Genomic DNA, 20240 nt, shown 5'->3' with positions numbered 1-20240 from the left:
ATGTTGATGGTGTGACATTCCTAGTATGTTTGGTGTGTGGGAGTGAGGTCAGTGGTTTCAGATAGGTTATAGGTGAGGGTTGTGTGCGCTGTTGGTCTTAACCTCTGGTGTGTTGGGGGTTTAGGATTGCCTCTGCTAATGTGTTACTGCTACTCAATGGGAATGGGAATATTGTGAGTAGTTTAAGATTGCTAATATTTGAGGGGTGTTTCTAAGTAGAGTCCTCGTCCTCCACTTGTGAGACTTTATGGTCTGCATTCTCTAAGGAAGTGGGGCATTAATGACCCATGCTGTTTATCTTTTAAGTCTGTGACGCTTTCTGATTGACAAAGGGAAGGCCATGCACATATTACTAACACCTACATCATGTGCATAGGCGTTTGAGTTTACTATCATCCCTAAGCACCAGTTACACCAGTGGAACAAAGTCTCAGGCCCTTCCAGCGGACCCCTTTTGCTCCTAGACACTCACCCTTTGCTCGGGGACCCTGTCGCTAACCTCACATAAACAGCTTCACAGCAGTCTCTAGCAGCTGCACTCACCAGCTGATGCTGGCCCAATACACCTACACTAATGCCACGCCAGCTTCTCTGTGTGTTCATACAGTTTGTGCCCATGTGCAGCAATAGTGTAATTCATGCGCACGTGGGTACAGTGAGCTTGGCAGAAACAGCTGATTCAACACCAGGCAGGTTCTCTGTACCACACATGTCAATAGAGTAGCTGAATAATAAACAGAAAAATATGAATGTACACAATGGAAACCAGGCCTCTCTATCCCCTCATGAATTATCGCCTGTAGAGCTATGTAAAAAAGTTTTTTCTGTGGTTATCAATGTAAGCCCTTTTCTATGATGTTTGCCACAGGGTTCACAATGTAAAACCCAATTCTATTGTATATGTCAGAGAGTTCACAACATACACCTATTCCTGTTATAGTTTGTCAGCCTTCACAGTGGACAACCTCTTCCTTTTGCATTTGTCAGAAAGTTCACAACTTAAAACTGCTTCCTACTGTTTTTGTCAGCAACATCACAATGTACAAACCCTTTATAATTGTATTTGTCTTGAGTTGACACGATGTACAGCCTCAATCAACTGTAAATGACATTAGGTCTGCATTAACAATGTTTCTATTAGTAATGAGCAATGGGACAACTTCCTTGGTGTTTGGAGGAGGGGCGTACACAACTGCAGCCCAATCAAATGCCCTTAAAGAAGATGAACAACAAAAGAACGGAGTCAAAACCCCTTCTTTGTACTTATTAATGGAACTTTTAATGACATTTAGGGGCATATTTACAAGCTCTTATTGCCACCTTATGCCGCCAAAGCGTAATTTTTTTTTTACACTTAGGCGGCGCTAAGGTGGCTTTTCCCCTGTGCCGTATTTACAAAGTGGCTACTTTGAAATCTCTTGCTCCACATTATGCCTTCGTCCAGGCATAATGTATGCAAGGGGGGGGCGTTCTGGCAGAGGGAGGCCCTAAAAAATAGCACAGTGAAATTTACAACATTTCGCTGTGCCATTTTTTCCATTATTTTTAACGCCTGCTCAGATCAGGCGTCAAAATGATGCACCCATTTTAATTAATGGGCCTCCCTGTGCTTTGCTGCACTAGCGTCAACATTTTTGATGCTAGTGCAGCAAAGCTCCACAATAGAATACATTTTGTTAACTCTATTGACCTAACAATCGCCATGGTGCGCCGTATTGTTAATACAGCACAACCGTGGTGTCATTAGGTGGGGCAGGGGCAATGAAAGAAAAGTGGTACATCAGGACCGATGTGCCACTTTATTGTAAATATGTGTCTTAAGGGCATATTTTCAAGCCCCTAGCCCCACCTTGTGACGCCATAGCATAATTTTTCTTTTTACGCTAAGGCGGTGCTAAGGTAGCTTTTCCCCCACAACATATTTACAAAGTGGCACACTGCTTGCATTGGGCCACTTTGCAACCCTTTACGCCATATTATGCCTGTGTCAGGCATAATGCATGCAAAGGGGGGAGTTCCGATGCATGGAGGCGCAAAAAAATGGCGCAGTGAAATTTGCAACATTTCACTGCACCATTTTTCTGTCATTTTTAACACCTGCTCCAGGCAGCTTAAAGAAAAACAGCACCTTTGCTGAACTGCAGAATATTACGTCTGTCTTAAAACACTGTCTTGGGGATTTTCTGCCTGCAGGTGCTGTGTACGTCAAAGCATCCCTAATGAACCACAACAAATTCATCAAATGCAAAAGGACAACCGAGGTGCTTGGCACTCCTAACCCAGTTTACAACGAGACCTTCAGCTTCAAGGTGGACCCTGTGGAGCTGGATACGGCGAGTCTCAGCCTGTCACTCCTCCAGAACACAGAGGGAGATAGTAGGTGTCAAGAATTTCTTTGTAAAACTAGATAATGCCTTCATTTCTATTGTGAATATTGGTTCAGCTTCCTGATTCCATGCTTGTGACTTTTAGCCAGTCCTGATTTTTCAGACAATAGAACCTGGAATGGTTAGACCTATAGGCCCTCATTATGACAGTGGCGGTAAAAACCGCATACCGCCGTGGCGACAGCCACCAAAAGACTGTTGCCGCGGCTACCAGCCGCCCACCGTATTATGACCACAGGCAGATTTCTGCGAGAAGTATGGTGGAAAACCAGCTGTGGCCATGCCGGCAGATGGCGGTAAGGTTTCGCTGCTGCCAGCAGCAGCGCCACGCCAGTAGACCGCCACCCGGTGTATTATGACCAACATTATGGCCTGGCGGTGTTCTGCTGGTGGACGCTGCTGCTGGCAGCAGCGCCCCTTCCCGTCTCTTGCTGAAGGACCCCTAAACATAGGTAAGTGGGTGCTCCGACAGGGGAGGGGGTGGACGGTGTTGTGTGGGGGTGTGTGTGTATGTTTGTGTGTGCGTGTATTTGGGTGTGTGCTGCATGTTTAATGTGTGTGCATGTATCGAGGTGTGAGTGCATGTATGTTGTGTTCTGTGTATGTGTGTCTGCTTGTATGTATGAAAGTGTTTGCAGATGTGTGTGTGAATGGATGTATGCATGCGTGGATGAACGTGGGATTGGGTGTGTATGCGTGTGCGTGTGTGAAGGGGGCTTGAATATAGGGGGGTTTGGAGAGGAAGGGGAGGGTAGGACTCTGGGGAGGGGTCTGGGGGTTGATGAGACCTCTATCAGTGACAGGGAAAGGATTCCCTGTCACTGATAGTGCCTGCCGCCATGGTTTTCGTAGCAGTAGGGGAGCCACGAAAACCATGGCTGTAGGCGGGGTCATAATCCCGCAGGTGGTACAGTGACGGCCGCAGGGCTGGAGATAGATATCTCCAGTCTGGCGGCCGTTACCACCGTGGCGGTCGGTGTGGTACATTGGCGGTTTGGCTTCAGCCAAACCGGCAATGTCATAATATGGTGGAAAGTACCGCCTGCCTGTTGGCAGTACTTTCCACCATATTACCACCGACTGCCAGGGTTGTAATGAAGGCCATAGTGTTAATTTTACCACTGTATTAATGCACAAGCCTACATGTCTTCTCCTGCATGGGATCAACGAAGCTCACACTGATGATGACTTTACAGGGACCAATTTAATGCTACAGGTAATATAAGTGATATTTTATTTACTATGTATCACACTGTGTCTATTACATGCAATCATGCATATACATTACTACTCAAAGAAAATAGTCACGCCAGGTACAGAATTCAGAATCTCCAAAGATATGTCTAGCAGTCACTTGGTATTGCATTACTGTGTGACTCTGATTTTTGCCTATTGTCTTTGGGCAATAAATGCTCTGCACTTGTTCATTCAAGTTTCCAAAGCACCAAATATTTGACCACATAAGACTTCAAAGAAATACGAATTGATTGCATTAAAATTTGGACTAAGCCCTCCACCCTGAAACAACATATTCGACCGCTTAAGATTTGTGAAGGGTTTACTGAACGTGGGCAACTTAGTTCTGATTTTATTAAACTTTCTTAGCTCTCTCCATCTTTGCTGCATTGTAATTAAACATAGAATAGGATCAAACATACGGGGATCACGAAAAGGAAAGACCAAACAGTAAATATATACGAAAAAGAAAGGGTCCGTCAAGAACATAATTAGGATCAGTTTAACAATTAAGGATGGATTTAGAGTCAAATGGGAAAGAAAGAGAGAAAGAAAGAAAGAAAGAAAGAAAGAAAGAAAGAAAGAAAGAAAGAAAGAAAGAAAGAAAGAAAGAAAGAAAGGAAGAAAGAGTGAGTATTTTGGAAATAAAATAAAAGGAGGATGGGTATTTGGTGTGCAACAAGCAATGAGCTCATAAGGACCACTGATTCCAATTAGTTAAAAATTAAAGGATGAATGTAGGCTCTCAAGACAAAACAAAGGCTATTTAAGAAACAAAGTCAAAGGCTCATCGAAATATTAAAATACTTAAATGAGGATTTTAAATGATATAGAACGGCTAAATAAAGATGTTACAGACTGTTATTTTGCATAAGCATATATATGGTCCCTATTGAATGGAGTGGTGGGAGTGGCAGGGGTTGGTGGGGAAAGGAATGGGATCCCAATATAATTAGTAGGTAGGTGTGAGCCAGCCCCTTTCAGCTTGCTTAAATCAACGATCCCGCGCTTCCTGGATTAACTTGGAAGAAAGCCAGGTTAACTAACATCATATTCCTTAATGCCTATCACAGATATCAGCTTTGAGCACTACGGAAATAATGGGGTTCTGTCTATCACCTATCTCTTTCCTTAATTTCTCATACTTAACTGTAAGATTGAAGGGTATAGTAAGAAAGTGTTCCTGCTATTTAGGATCTGACATCAGATCAAATATTGTGCTCTCTATGAGGAAGTGGATTATTAGCTGGGACGGGTGGTAGTTCACCATGACAAAAAATTGAACTATCCTTGTTACTTCCAGTGAAGGGTGCAGTAGTGTAAACCTGATAGTCATGGCACAGAACAGACAGGCTTACCTTAAGAAAATATCTAAGCATTCAGAAGTACCAAAACACAACACAATAAAAATCCCACTCCAATTTATAATAGAGAATATTTTAATGAACAAAAATGACACCAAACAACAAAAATCCAATAGGGTTAACCAGAGATATTAATTTTAAAAGTTTTAGATAAACATAGAGCCAAAAAGGGAAAAGCACTAACAATGGGAAACTGGTATTCTAAACCTGGACAAGGGTAAAGTTTAAGGCAGACTGCGATGGAGCGCGGGTCAGATACATATACCAGGTTTGGCGTGGATGGAAGTTTTACCTTCTGAATTAGGGGCCGATTATGATCTTGGTGGTGAGACCGCCAGACTGTCAATCCAACGGATACTGAGGTGGCCGCCAAACTGGTCGCTTCCCCACCGCCATATTACAATGTTACTGCTGGGCTGCCAGGTGTGCACCCAGCACACTCAGAATGCGCACTGTCTGCAATGGCAGACACTGCGCATTCCAAGTGTGCTGATGGGGACCCCCTGTTCCCTCCACAACATGATTGTGAGCAGTGCAGGCGCATCCCTGTGGCCCCCAACTCTGCCTTTCCACCAGCCTTTCATGACAGGGATCATGCCATGAAAAGGCTGGCGGAAAGGAAAGTTGTGATCAGCACAGTGGTGCCAAACTTGGCACTGCCATTGCTGACCACGACTTTCACCTCTACCAACCTGTTGCGATCTCTGATCCTGGTGGTGGTGGCAGTGTTGTGGGAGTCCCACCACCAGCATCGTAATCTTGTGGGCGGACTGCCATGGATGTCAAGGTTGGACCTCCACCACGAGTAGGATGGTCCAAGGGAGCGCTGTACTCGTAATCAGCCCCCTAGTGTCTGAAAAATGAACGTCAAAAATTCTCAGTGGGACAAAGCAGCAGCCTGTTGCCAAGATGGGTTCCACGAGGATGAATAGCCATCGGGCAAAGTGCCAGTGAAGCAGCTGTCTTTTGGCACGAAAGCTCAGGGTTAGGAGAATTTCAAACTTTGCTCTCAAGAAAGGTCACTCACACATCGGTTAGTTTTGGCACCTTTGCCCGGTGAAGATTTTAACCTTCTGACTTAGTCACTTTGGAGCTCAGCTTTTTCCAGCGGGGCAAGGCTGAAAGCAGTAGCCAGACAGGACACCACAAGGGCACGTACATTGACAGCTGCTGTGAAAAGCTCCAAGCAGGAACAACCTTCATCAGATTGACTTGGCAGGTTTGTCCTGATCCTCTGTTGGTTCTCCAGACAAAAAGCCTTGAAAAGTTTCTAAGTCCCAACCTTTAGGGATTGAAAGGAGGAGTACACTCTGACACTTTTCAAGGGGCCCCAGAACCTCAGGGACATCTCTTAGGGGTGAAGACTCACTCCTGTAGATGCCACCAGCAGGTCCAGAAGAGGTCCAGTTTATACTGGTCAGCTGGGCTTCCTGCAACTTTTGCGCTCCTGTTGCAAATGAGGACGTCAGTCAACTGATCCTTGGAGTCCACATGTTGGTCCTGGGTACAAGTGTCCAGCCCTTAGGGTTCTCCTCATAGGTCACAGACAGCGGGTGCATTCCTTCATTATTCTTCCACAGGCCCATCAGTGTTCTAAAGAGGGTACAGGGGAGTGCCACATCTATGCCCAGTGCCATTCTGTGGGCAGGGTAATCTCCTGACCACTCCCTAACCAATGATGAAAATGTTCCTAGGGGTGATTCTACCCAATTCTGCAGTACTGTACATGGTCCAGCAGTGCCTCTCTCTACCTAAAACCAACATGGCAAAACCTTTCTTCACATGTGCAGAACTCCCTTTTCCCAACCAGAGGTGTGGGTATCAAACCCTTCCTTGTGGTTACTCCATACCTGTTCTGGGACAACTCCTTTCTCACTGGGATTGGTGCCTGGCTGGCTAGCAGGGTGATAAAGGGTGCAGGCCCAGGTGTGAGCTACATCTGCCTGTGGCATGATAGGCATCCTTTGAAGTTACCTAAGTATCAGGGCTCTGCCAAGATGGCCTTCCTGTCATGGGAAGGTTAGCCCATTTCCCTTTGTCTCAGCTCTGGAAGACTCTTCAAACATAATCAAAAAGCAGTTCAGCTCCTGGGTGACAGTGGACACTGGCAGAAAGACATATGTAGCTCAGGCAGGGGAATGCCAACAGTGTAGTTTTCAAAATAGTAATATAAAACCCAACTTGACCATTGAGTTAGATTTAAAATACTATTAAAATTCCTTGAATCATGTTTTAGCTACTCCTGAACTGAAGTTAAGCATTATAAGGTGTTATGATGTAACTTAGTACATTCCAATGGAAGAGTCATACTCGCTACAGTGAAAAATTAGTTTGGATGTTTTTGACTGCCATGATATTTTAAACATGCAATATACATGTTCCACAGTTTAAATAACAGGCACCCTATCCTATGGGCACTTAGGGCCTACCTTAGGGGTGTTGTATAAGTATTAGAAAGCCAGGTTTAGGCCTGGCAAGAGGTTTATCTTGTCTGGTCAAACTGGCTGTTTTAAAACTGCTTATCTAGGCTGCAGGGGAAGGCCTAGAGGCATGCTTTGCATTGTCACTTTAGTGGTGACACCATATATGATGCAGTCCACTAGAGACATTTAAGTCACAGGCCCTGGGTACACTTTTGTACCATATACTAGGGACTTATAAGAAAGTTAAGTATGACAATCAGGAGTGTAGCCAATTTCAACATGATCTAGGGGTCAGAGCACATGCCATGGCACCTGATTAGCAGTGTCCGAGGCCCCAGAGACAAAAAAACCAGCATGAGGGTGATCATATGAAAAGAGGCATTTTCTTACACTTCCATACTTTTGGGATGACATGGGTGCCCTTAGGAATGGGTCAGTATGGATGGGCTTTGGGCTGGAACATCACCAAGGTTGGATATCATCCTCGCTATTGCATGTTGTGTGGTAGCATATGTGGTTTCTGTTTTTACACAAGCAGTTGAGAGTAAGATAGGTTGTGGTACAGCAGAAGACCTAGGTGTTTTTGCTTTTTCTATAATGATTCAGACTTCTGAAACAGTTTTTGTGCCATAGTTCAGCTGATGCTTCACCAAACTGCCTGCACCCATGTGAGCACCCATGTGAGCAACCTAATTACATGCCCCAATACTGTATACTGACTTTCAATCAATTTGTCAACTATTCAGTTTAGAAATCAGTAGCAATATCAGCCAATAATATATTATTACACCCTGAGCATCTGTTAGGGACTGCGCTACAGAAACAAAAGAAGTATGGCATAAACAGCTATATAAAATAAATTATTGTGATCAGTAGGAGTATGGATATGTTATTGGAGATTAATATTATGGGATTAACACTTCACTGATGGAAAAATCTATCTGAAGCATGTTTTATGCAATTGCAGTTCTACTATTTACAGTTAGCTGTTCAGAAATAAGACATTGCTACAGACTTCTGCGTATAAGCTGGCTGTGGCTTGACTTTCCTAAAAGATAAAAGGAACCCCATACATAATTAAGGTATTAAAAGTAACATATCCATTTAGAGATGATTTTTGTAAAGATTCTGTTGGTAATCTCCATTTTCTTTTTGAGGGAAATGCCAACATCATCGGACTGTGGCTTCCTTAGTCACAAGAACAAACTTGAGAGGATGGCAGCCTGCCCAGGAGTAAAAAGAAAGGACTATCACCTAAAACTGAATGAGTAGTGGGTCTATAGGACCGTAGCATGTGCCTTATAACAGTTATCCATGAGATATTGTTATATTGTATGAGACCACATGAACACATACCTTCAGATAGTGACTGGAGTGTCCTACCTTCCCATAACACTGCGGGTCATATAGAGCTGATGATAAATGATTGATATGATATTTGGCCTGGAATTGGACATCTCTGCATGTAAGTTGGACAGTTCAACCTTATTGTCTATTGCTGATATTTCAATAAGCTCCTACCTCAAGAGTAACACGAAAAGGATATTGATTAAAGAAATCGTGGTAGTTCTCCCAACAAATGCGACCTCTGATTATTTGAAGAAATAATCAGTTAGCACCAATAAAAAATGTATGTCTGTGGGTACACTATGATAAAAGACAGAAATATCAAACACCAGCTACTATCTGGCATGCTGTGACCATTTTACAGGATGCATAGCTACAGTGTTACTTTTAAGGCATCTATCAATTGAAACCAGTGGCGGCTGGTGATTCCAAAAAGTGGTGGGGCTGAAGTCCATACACAGAATTACACCATGCAGTTGAGGAAATCTGATACCTGATTTTCTCAGGGAGCGTCTGGCAGGGAAGAGAGGGTGAACACGTTCATTTTTACACAACTCAATAGTTTTCTTTTTTTCGACCTTCAGAGGATGGAAGGTTGAGTGGAGCACTGGAGTTGAAATCATGAGGTCAAATACAGATCATCAGACTTGTCAGAAGGCTTAGTGGATGCATTAGTCCAATGAGCCTTGGAACCCAGCTATGAGGCAAGAGGCCTCTGACTGACCAGTTTCCCTTGAAACATTCACCAGTATTCCCTGTATATGCTCAACACAATTTCTCATCAACTCACATTTATCCATCCAACTATACATTCCCCCACTGAACTATATACTCCATCCACATACTTGCCCATTCTGCTGTTCACCCACTCATTCATACTCATTCACACACTCAATCATACATTCTCATCAAGCTACCTTCCCACTCATTCACCTAATTCACATTGCCTTACCCTCTCACTGTTGTATTTTCAGTGTTTGAAATATGTTATTGGTGGCAGCAGGTTGCACTTCAGTCAATTAATTGTGTTTTAACAAGCTTTGGTCTACCTATGTTATCCTCACCACAGTCATCCACCCAGTTACTCACTCAACATCATTCCCCTACCAACCCTATTCAACAATGACTTCACTTTCTCCCACCTTGTATCATTCACCTACCTACTCACATTCACCCATTTGCATCAAGCTTTCCACTGGCATTCACGTAATTCATATAACCAGTCGTCACATTTACCTATGTACACAGTCAACCCCCCATATTCAATGTCTCCCCCACTCACACAAACCCACCAAACCACTCATTGAGTGACCGGCAATTACACTCATAAAAGGTTACACTAAGTGGCCTTGTTATTGCTTGTTTTCTCCTCCCTGCAGATCACATCTCGGTGCCCACTGTCAGAACAATAAGCACATACAACCTGCAATGGAGATAAAACAACCACATGTAGTTCTGGCAGTAAAGAATTTTGCACTGACCCCATTAGTACTGCAGAGAAGACAGCAGTTAGAAAGGAAAAGAAAAAGAAACGAGAGAAGGAACAGATTTTTACTTCTTTCTCCAAACTTACTTGTGCAGTTTTTTTGAGGCAGCTGCTGATCTGTTCCTCTTTCTCATAAAGGTTATGTTACACCACATTACACAACATCTTCGTTCGTATTTAACATTTTTACAGCTTTTCATGTGGTAGTCACAGAGACAAACACATCCTGTTTCAATCCTTTCTGATCTTCACTAAACTAAGACCTCCAGCATGAAAGTTTGTAAATCTCTAACCTCAAATACAGTGTTTTTCTCAGTCACATTTATACTGTATGACAAATGTTCCAGGTCCTTTCCTGCTTCACAAGTAAAACTCCCCTTTGTTTTCCTAAGTTGTTCAGGTTTGGATCTCGGCTTTTCATACATGCCGACATGCTGTGCTGAGCATGAATGTACTCAGAAATACACTAAATCAAGCGCAAACTGTGAAACTTCATGAACTCACCCCTTCTCATCTCGTCACAGGGTGGGGTTTGGTCAGTGAAGCTTGCTGGCCCCACCTCACCCTGTGATGAGTTATGAAAGGGTGGGGTAACTGCTGTGAGTGGCATTCAGACTTGTAGAGCCCGGGCTTGAAAGCTAAACGCCCGAGGCTGTTTTTAATGGGCGCTCTGGATGAAGGAGGAGAACTAAAAGCAACGTCACGGCGCTGCGAGGAAAACCAGGGCTGTGTGTGGATAAGCCCTGCCAGTGCCGAATCAGGCACATTCTCACAAAGGGGCACGCCTTGCAAAAATGCCTAGTAATGTAACCGCGTCGTTTTATTTCTGTTTAGTGAAGCTTTCATTCTACGAAGCTATGAAAGCAAAGGGGGCGGAGCCCCTGCGCCCATACACAGGAGCCGCTGCTGATTGAAACACAGAGTTAACACAATCACACCCATGCGTTTGCTTTTTGTTCCATTCCTGGCCACCAGATAAATGTCCTAAGCAGAATTATCAAAGAGTAAATTCCTATATCGTCCTCGTATCTGCTTATAATGGTGGATCGCTAACCACCCAAACACTATTATCTGTCCCCGAAGAGGGCTCTAACTACACTCAACTCATGAGCAACTTGGTAACAATCTTTGGTATGACCTTTCAAACTTCATCCCGCATGCCAACCCTGTGTTGCAAACTTTTTGACTGAGGTCAATGTAGTATCATAAAGTCAACTACCTTCAAATCTTTCGTAGACACACCTTTGAAGGATTGATTTACAATTTAAGGCACAGAAGCTACAACATCAATATCTTCACAATCATTATCCTCCTTACCACAAGATGGCATGGTAAACATGAGTGAAAATCTGTTGTACAGGTATTCCTCCCTGTGGAATTAAGTCCACCTCTCAGCAAGACAATGCTTAGCGCTGGTTTGTGGTCAGCCCTTTTAATGAATTTGTTGCCTCACACAAAATTCCTAAAATGATTAATGACCCCTGGAAAAGCGTTCACTACGACAGTGGTCAAGCGCATTTTGTTAAAAAAAAATCGGTTTTAAGGTAGGAGCTTTAATAATTCTTGACAAGCGAGCGCCTGCCTTCTGTTGTTCTTTCTTCCAAATGAAATCTTGTCCCTTGCATTAAAAGTCACCTGAGCGACTCCATCACCTCAACAAATTTCTTGACAATATTGCTGCAGCATTCAGGGAGACACACAAATGTTAATAGCTTGTTCTTAATGTCAGAGTCTGGATATGACAGTATTTAGGCACAACACCTTCGTTGGAGGTAGTATAACCTGAATAAGTCACTTTGTACTGGAGCAGAACACACTTTTCCACAGTAAGGATGAATTCAGAATTGTAAGTCTAGTACAAACTTAAGTATATCATAATGTGTGACTCTGTCTCCGGCAAAAGCTAATGTTTTCCTGGAAACGTTGCATTGACCCTCTGAAGCTCCAATTCTGAGTTCCGAGTGAAAAGACAGTGCTGCCAGTATGAACAATACCAGTAGATCTCTCCCTATGAGATAACAGGAATCCAACTTAAAGTTCCTGGAATGGGAAATAAGCTGCTTGAACTGGAAGTACCAGATCTTTTAAAGCAATATTTGTCTGATTTCCAGAAGATGGATGGTGAATTTTACCACCTGCTCTAACCAGCTGGCACATATCTGCAGAAGACCATTGCACAATGGGTGATGTTGGGCCAGGCTTGGATAACCTCTGGGATGGTAAGAAGGCCGTTGTAGCTTATGGGAGTATTGCCTGCTCCCCGCATGGTGCTGTAGGAACTAGACAGGGGCCTAGCTGTGCCTTTGCTTGTAACCTTTGCCCCTTTCCACCCATGATTTTACTGGGTGCAGCGATTCCACACCTGGTTACTTTTTGTTCAGAAAGATTGTGAAACTCATAGGGCCTCACAAACTCTTTCAATTAGTAAATCAGAGGATTTGCAAACCATTACTCGTTAAATGGATTTAGGAAACCACAATTTGGAAGGGGCGTGTTAAATGCAAATACTGATTCCCTACAAGATGTATAAATGCATTAACGTTTTGCTACGAAATCTGGTTGCAAAACAGTAATTAAAATCTCAAAGGTGATGGTAGCACATTTGCAAATAGGATGGGGTCGCTAAGAGGCGCTTACCCTTTTTGAATGTTAACAAAAACATTTTTTATGAGCATGGACCACTGTTTACTCCTAAAAAAAGTTTGTTCTACTTTTTATTGTTTTCCTAAAAACATCCGATCTTTTTTTAGGAAAATGGTCTGCATTTAACTAAAAAGATTGTGTTTTTTTTTAAGGCAATCATAGACATTGGGTCTTGCTGACCCGCGCTGACCACCATCCCTTTGATTGTAGCCTATCTCAGTGGGTCCCAATTTGTGAACTGCGACCCACTTCAATTCTCCGTTCACAAACCTATTACTACATAGTTAGGTTTGCAAAAAACAAATGCATTTGGATAAAGTCAGATAAATAAATGTGACCACTTTTACCGAAATCCAATTTAGTACATTCTGACTAAGAAATTGCAAATTGTTCTTAGTACCAATTTAGGATTTCTTTTTTGGAGTCTTGGTACATGAGGCCCGTAGTTTCCTGGAGCCTTTTTGAGCGATATCACAACCTTCCTCTGGAATACAATGCTAGGGAACTTATAGGTCAAAAAGGGTAATGAATACCTTAAAAGGTTGGGAATAAGGAAACAGTTAAATAGTATACTGTTATAAGGTTGGGGTAGAAAGGACTATGGCCCTCATTCTGACCCTGGCGGTCGGCGGAGAGACGGCGGTCGGACCGCGAACAGACCGGCGGTATTAAAAATGGCATTCTGACCGCGGCGGTCCCCGCCGCGACCGACCGCTACTTCTCCACTCCGACCGCCACGGCGGTCATGACCGCGGGGCTGGAGTTTGCGCACTCCGGCCCGGCGGTCGTCCCAAGACCGCCAAGGGTATTATGACCCTGCCTACCGCCGCGGTTTCTTGCGGGCGGGAACCGCCGTGCGAACCATGGCGGTAAGCACTATCGGGGCCAGGGAATTCCTTCCCTGGCACTGATAGGGGTCTCCCCCACCCCCCACTACCCACCCGAGTCCTCCCCCCACACCCTCCACCCCCCTGCCACCCCCCAGAGGTGGTACGAACCCCCTCCCCACCCCCACCCCGACATGCACATACATGTACCCCGACATGCACACACCCCAACATGCACATATACACACCCCCTACACACACATACACAACGGGGACACATACCCGCACACATACATGCCGACATGCGCACCTGCCGAACAGCACACATTACCCATAGACACAGCAGCACCCCCCGCCCGCATACACGCACTCACACACCCCCTCTACACACTCACACGCACACCCCCATGCACGCCCACATCACACAACACCTTACCTTGTGCGTTGGTCCTCCGGGAGGCGACGGGAGCCATAGGGACGTGACCGCCAACAGAAGACCGCCAACAGAAGACCGCCACACGGAAATGTGGGTCGTAATTCTGTGGGCGGTGTTCTGCTGGCGTGGCGGTGGAGGTTGACCAGTCTCCACTTTCCCGCCGACCGCCAGTGTGGCTGCTGGCGGTTTTCCGGCGGAACGCTCCCAGCGGTCAGAATGCGCACAGCGGCACACCGCCGCGGTCGGCGGTCTTCACCGCGGCGGTAACTCAGCGGTCTTGCGAAAAGACCGCCAAGGTCAGAATGAGGGCCTATATTTGGAAGAGGATGATTCTTGATGACAATCTATGAAAGCAAGGCACTATATCAATGCATAAATAAAGTTGGCCGTTGAGATTCTCCAATATAAAGACAGGAGAGACCAGTCAAATTATCCTATTTCCTCAATAATGTCTTCAATACCCAAACATTTCATCATCCATTGGTACATGTTTGGGATGGTTTTTGATACAAATCTTATATGTGAAGTCAAGCAGCTTGCCAAGTTTGCTGCTACAATCGTTAGGAAACTAAATACAAATATTAGTATTCATACCTTTATCCCTTACCACAATGACAAGTTCAGGATTCAAAATGATTATCAGTACCCTCTTGTGTCTCCAACCAAGGGCATCAAAATTCTTTCCTGGAGGCACATACAGTAAATCATGCAGGACTTCCTTTGAACGTAGCTTATGTAGCTGAGTAACCAATTAAATATTTTGTGTGGGCTTCAAAAGATACACCAGCAATATCTGAATTAGTAAGTGAACACAAAGGTTACAAATGAACTATTGGAGCCGTTTATAGGTATTGATCATATATCGGGAACCAGGATGAGCCATGATTTAAAGTTTAGTGCCAAACACCTGCATAGAACAAATTGGAGGATTAGTATCATAACTATTTTCTATGTTTGTTGATATGATCATGAAATCTATGTTTTTCAAACCTGAATTAAATGAACTTAATTAATGGATGCACCCTCACAGAGCTTAGCAACTCTTGATTTAGGTCCTCAGTGTATGTGGCCTAGATTGGTATTCCTGGGGTATAGCTTAAGGCAATTATAACTGTTCTGTTGTCTCTTGGCCTGGAATTACCTGGCCCACAAACTCCACACCAAATAATTCCCTCTCTGGAGACAACAAAACCTGGCGCTGCTGTGTTTGGGCCCTGTCAGCCCCCGACTACAATATTTGGGAGTAGCAGACACTTTCCTCTCACCTAACGTTCCCTCTGTACCATCTCTTCCCTATGCCAACTGGACTATGGGCCTCCACAAAGCTAAAGCCTCAATTTTGCCATTAATGAAGAAACCCATTCTGGACCCTTTAGATACTAATAACTATCGTCCCATTTCTAGATTGCCTTTTCCAGCTAAGCTGGTCAAAAAGTGTATGAACACACAGCTAGCCGAATATCTGGAGAATAATCACTTATTGGATGAGATCCGGTTTCCGCAAGGGACAGAGCACGGAACCTGTTTTAATAGTGGTCATGGAGATTATCAAGACAACAGTGGATATGGGAGGGAGTGCCACTTATATCCTTCTTGACTTATCGCAGCATTTGCAACGGTCAACCATGTTATGCCGGTTGACCGTTTAGAACACTTAGGCCCATATTTATACTTTTTTAGAGCCACATTTGTGTTGCTTTTTAACGCAAAAGCGGTGCAAAGTTACAAAATACAATTGTATTTTGTAGGTTTGCGCCGCTTTTGCTTAAAAAAATGACGCAAATTCGGTGCTAGAAAAGTATAAATATGGGCCTTAGAGCTGGAAGGTCCTGCTTTCTCCCTACTGTGGCACTTTCTTACGGATCTTAATCATACAGTTTCCCTAAATGGATTCACCTCAGATCCATTTTCTTTGCTGTGTGGGATCTCGCAGATTTCGTCCTTAAGCCCCACTCACTTTAACAGTTATGGGACTCTTTTGGCACCTTTGGTGAAATTCTTAGAGTTGTCGTTACTGTCACATGCTGACGGGACCCGAATTGAGGTTTATCTTTCCAGCAAAGGTCCTGATCTGAGTGACAATTTTCAAAATTGTATGTGCATTGTTAGTCAATGGACGGACAATAATTGCCTGAAAATAAACTCTACAAAGTTTGAAGTTATCCTCTTTGTCAATAATACATCCTTTTGGTCCCCCTCGGGGTGGCCAGATGAATGCGGCCCCCTCCGACCGCATTTAAAAAAGTAAATAAAACCTTGGGATCATAATAGATTAGAGACTCGCTTATAAAAAGCAAGTTAAAAAAGTCATCTCGTCCTCTTTTTTCATCTTAAGATTCATTAGGGAAATTCAGCTGTTTATTCCCTCGGACCCTTTGACAGTAGTGGTTAATGCCCTTGTGTTATCTTGGATAGATTATTGCAACAGCTTATATCAAAATCTTCATAAACATTTGGTGCACAAACTGCAGATTCATCAAAACGCAGCAGCACGGATGCTACTGAAGGTTCCCAGATTTCATATGGCCTCTCAAGCCATTTGTACGCTGCACTGGTTACCAGTCAGGAAACGTATTGTTTTCAAGGCACTGCGCATCGCGTATAAGTCCCTACATGAGACCGGGCCACAGTATCTTAGGGGAAGGCTCAGTTGGTACTCTTCTAGTAGGACCTTCCAATCAAGCTCAGCCAAAAACCTGGTGGTGCATTTCTTATAATCTCTCCTCCTGCGGTGGGAGAAGTTTTGTGGGGTGCACAGCTCTGAATTGGAATCATCTCCACTGGAAGTAAAATCTGCAACTTCTTTACTGTCTTTTCTGAAACTCCTCAAAACCTAGCTCTTTAGTCACTAAACAATGTTTTGTAGTTGCTGGTCTGATGAGTTCATATCTTTAAGGTTATAGTTGTACTTGTTCCTATAGTGCCTAGACGCCTCCGGGCAATTGTTTGCACTCTATAAATCTCCAAATCAAATCAAGTACCCATTTACCATCTGCTGCAGAAGATGGTAAATGGATGCCACTTTGGGCCCATTATTTACCCCGAAAAAGGGAAAAACATGTGCAGCCGATCATGAGGGTCCAAGTTGTATTCCCATTCCAGAGTAACTAACTTGTGATCCCTGCATTTATAAGGAGAGGAAACGTATTCTAAACAATGATGTGGCCCCTTTTAATGCCTGCTCTGAGCAGGCGTTAAAAGTACTGAAAAAAATGGTGCAAGGAAATCTTATAGCACAAAGATGACGTTTTTGATCAAACACATAAACTGGTATATGTTCACAATAATGAAACTGCAATGTGTTGTTAAAAAATATTTATTTTTCATTTATTTTCTATTTTTGTAATTTATTCAGAAGACTGTGCAAAGCACTGCTGGATTTCTTATTTTACAGAAATTAAATCTTTTTGTTTTGTTTTTGACAGGGAGATTATGCCAAGAAATAGCTTGTGCACAATTCTGGACGAGTTAGCTTTAGGAACACATATTTTTGCCCATAAATAGTATCATCAAACGTCTGTGGTAGGTATTGCAACAAATTTTCCCACAACTCAGCTAATGCTTTAGTACTGCCCAATATGGCCACAAACAAGCTTTTGCATTACTTCACTGTGCATTTTTCTTAACCATTCTGAAAAAAGAGGAACCAATTGCGTTTTCCTGTTCTGCAGCATTAAAGATCAGAGAGTTGGCGCTGACATCAGTTTAATCCCACGCTTTAATAGACCTGAAACCTGTGATGCATAACCAAGTAAGACTGTCTCTGGGTCTCTAGGGATCTGAGGGTGGTAATTGATTTCACAGTAGTGGAAAACATCCTCTCAAAATTGTGGAAGCGAACCGCAAAACCAAACAATATGAAGTCAGTTACGTACTTTCCCAGAAGTGCCCCTAAAACATTGCACACGAATAATGTCATTAATATTCTCCAAAAATGCAGATGTATGATGAATTATGCAACTTGTGTAAGACTGCATTTTGTGAAGGTTGGTACCAGAGAGTGTGGTGAAGGATGACTGGTTATTCTTTTTTCAAGCATCCAACTTTAAAGTCGTATATGTTTTGAGATCCCAAATTTTTGAACTTTTTATATAAAGGAAACAGTTTCTGTGATTCCATGAGTAACTTATTCAAGGAGCAGACTGGTTGTTTACTGTTATCCTCCATTTAACTGTACTTTGTCAACATTCATAGTGACTTGGTCAACTTTGGATAGAGAATGTCACATATTATTATATGAACACATGACCCAGTTTTTACAAACTCTTATGAATTTTTCTAGGGACAGCCAAAATCAAGAAATTTTGAAAAAACACAATGCTGTCATCTACACACTTCTGTTTTGGAGATAAATAATGTTCATTCACTCTTAGATCTTCAAGCTAACTCATGGAATATTTTTTTTTTTAAACTCCTCTCTCCTCTAAAGAAGTGTTAAATCTGTCTGGCTTAGGGTGGTCTTCCACAAGACGTTTTGCCAACTCCCGTCTTAATTTTTTCTGAAATATTTTTGTTGTTCTTATGACTCTTTGCACTTTAGCACTGCTAACCCATGCTAAAGTTTTTGTGCTCACTTCCTAAAACATGGTAAAAGTTGCTTACATCTGATTGGTATATTTAGCTTACATACAAGCGCCTCTTAAAGTTGTATGCCATATACCCAGGTGTTATAAACTAAGGCCCAGATTTATACTTTTTGCTGCGAAACTGCGCAATTGCAGTTTTGTGGCAAAAAGTATAGCACCGGCTTGCACCATTCCACAGCGTTAGCTGGGTGCCATATTAAAGGAGTGGCACGAGCCGGCGCTAAACTTGGGCTAGTGTCTTAAAAGAAGACGCTAGCCGGGTGAGGTTGGCGGTAGGGAAGGAGGGGGTTGTGCATCAAAAAATGATGCTAGCCTGGTTAGAGGCAAAAAATGCCTCTAACCAGACTAGCGCCATTTCCTTGCGCACAATCACCAAACACATGACTCCTGTCTTAGGAAAGACAGGAGCCATGCCCACCAGCCCAATGGCCTGCACAGGGGACAAGTGTCCCTTGGGCATGGTCATTGCACCCTGTGCCATGCTAGAGCCCCCAATGGCAACAAAAAAAAAAATCTTACCCAGACATACCTAGGAATGGGTCCCCCATCCTCCGGTATCCTTCTGGTGGGGTGGTGGTGTTCCTGGGGCTTGGGGAGGGCACCTGTGGACCCATTCCATGGTGATTAACCATGGACATGGGTCCACAGGTCCCCTAACGCCTGGTCTGACCCAGGTGTTAAATAATGGTGCATTATTTGGCCCCTCCTCCCACCTGTGCATCATTTTAGCACTGGGGGATAAATATGGGGCTATGGTGATAGCACCATTTTTTAGATGGGAACGCCTACCTTGCATCTCATTGACGCAAGGTAGGTGCACGCATCCGAAAAAAATGGTAAAACTCCTATATTTTGACGTTAGACATGTCTAATGTAAAAAAATAAATAAATATGGAGTTAGGTTGTGCCGAATTTGCGAAACAAAAATGATGCAAATTCAGCGCACACAGAGTATAAGTATGCCCCTAAATGCTTCTAGTGGGCCTGCAGCAGTCAATATCCTAGCCGCTTAAATAGCCAGTTAAATCATGTCTCAGGCGTGCGATTGCAGCCCGTATGCAGTTTTAAATTCCCAATTCGAACTGGCAAAATAATCCCCTTGCCAAATTGAAAACTCCCTTGTTATTTTATATATATTATTATAAGTGTCACCCCTAAGATATTCACTAGACAGCCATTAGAGAAGGGTCCATTGAAATAAAACTTTGGACATATACGTTTAAGGTTTACATGTCCTGGTAGTGAACAACTTACACATTTATTTTTCACTGCTGTAAGGCCCAACTCTCCTGTAGGACAACTTTGGGTTAACATTATTATATTTAATAAATAATATATTTTGTTTAGAAGCAGGAGAAACTGTCATGCTCTGTGTCTAAAGAATTGTAATTTAAAATTATCTTTCATAGTAAAGTCGGAATTTCATTCACAGTTCTTAAAATGCCAATTTTTTGAAAGATGCCATTTTCTTGTCCAAGCCATTTGGTGCCTGCAGCCTCATTCCT

General features: G+C 43.3%; 1 protein-coding gene across 1 annotated transcript in view; it reads left to right on the top strand.

Annotated features, from left to right (window-relative positions):
- LOC138300824 (synaptotagmin-15-like) overlaps positions 1–20240 on the top strand; it is a 294951-nt gene that overhangs the window by 258919 nt on the left and 15792 nt on the right. The window contains exon 7 of the mRNA XM_069240628.1: positions 2194–2376. Coding sequence (XP_069096729.1) covers positions 2194–2376 — 183 coding nt within the window. The remainder of the gene's footprint in view (positions 1–2193; positions 2377–20240) is intronic.

The sequence above is a fragment of the Pleurodeles waltl genome, chromosome 6 (assembly GCF_031143425.1).
Source record: "Pleurodeles waltl isolate 20211129_DDA chromosome 6, aPleWal1.hap1.20221129, whole genome shotgun sequence".
In the NCBI taxonomy this organism is placed as follows: Eukaryota; Metazoa; Chordata; class Amphibia; order Caudata; family Salamandridae; genus Pleurodeles; species Pleurodeles waltl.
The sequence above is the reverse complement of the archived record's forward strand: the minus strand, read 5'-3'. Positions and strand labels throughout refer to the sequence as shown.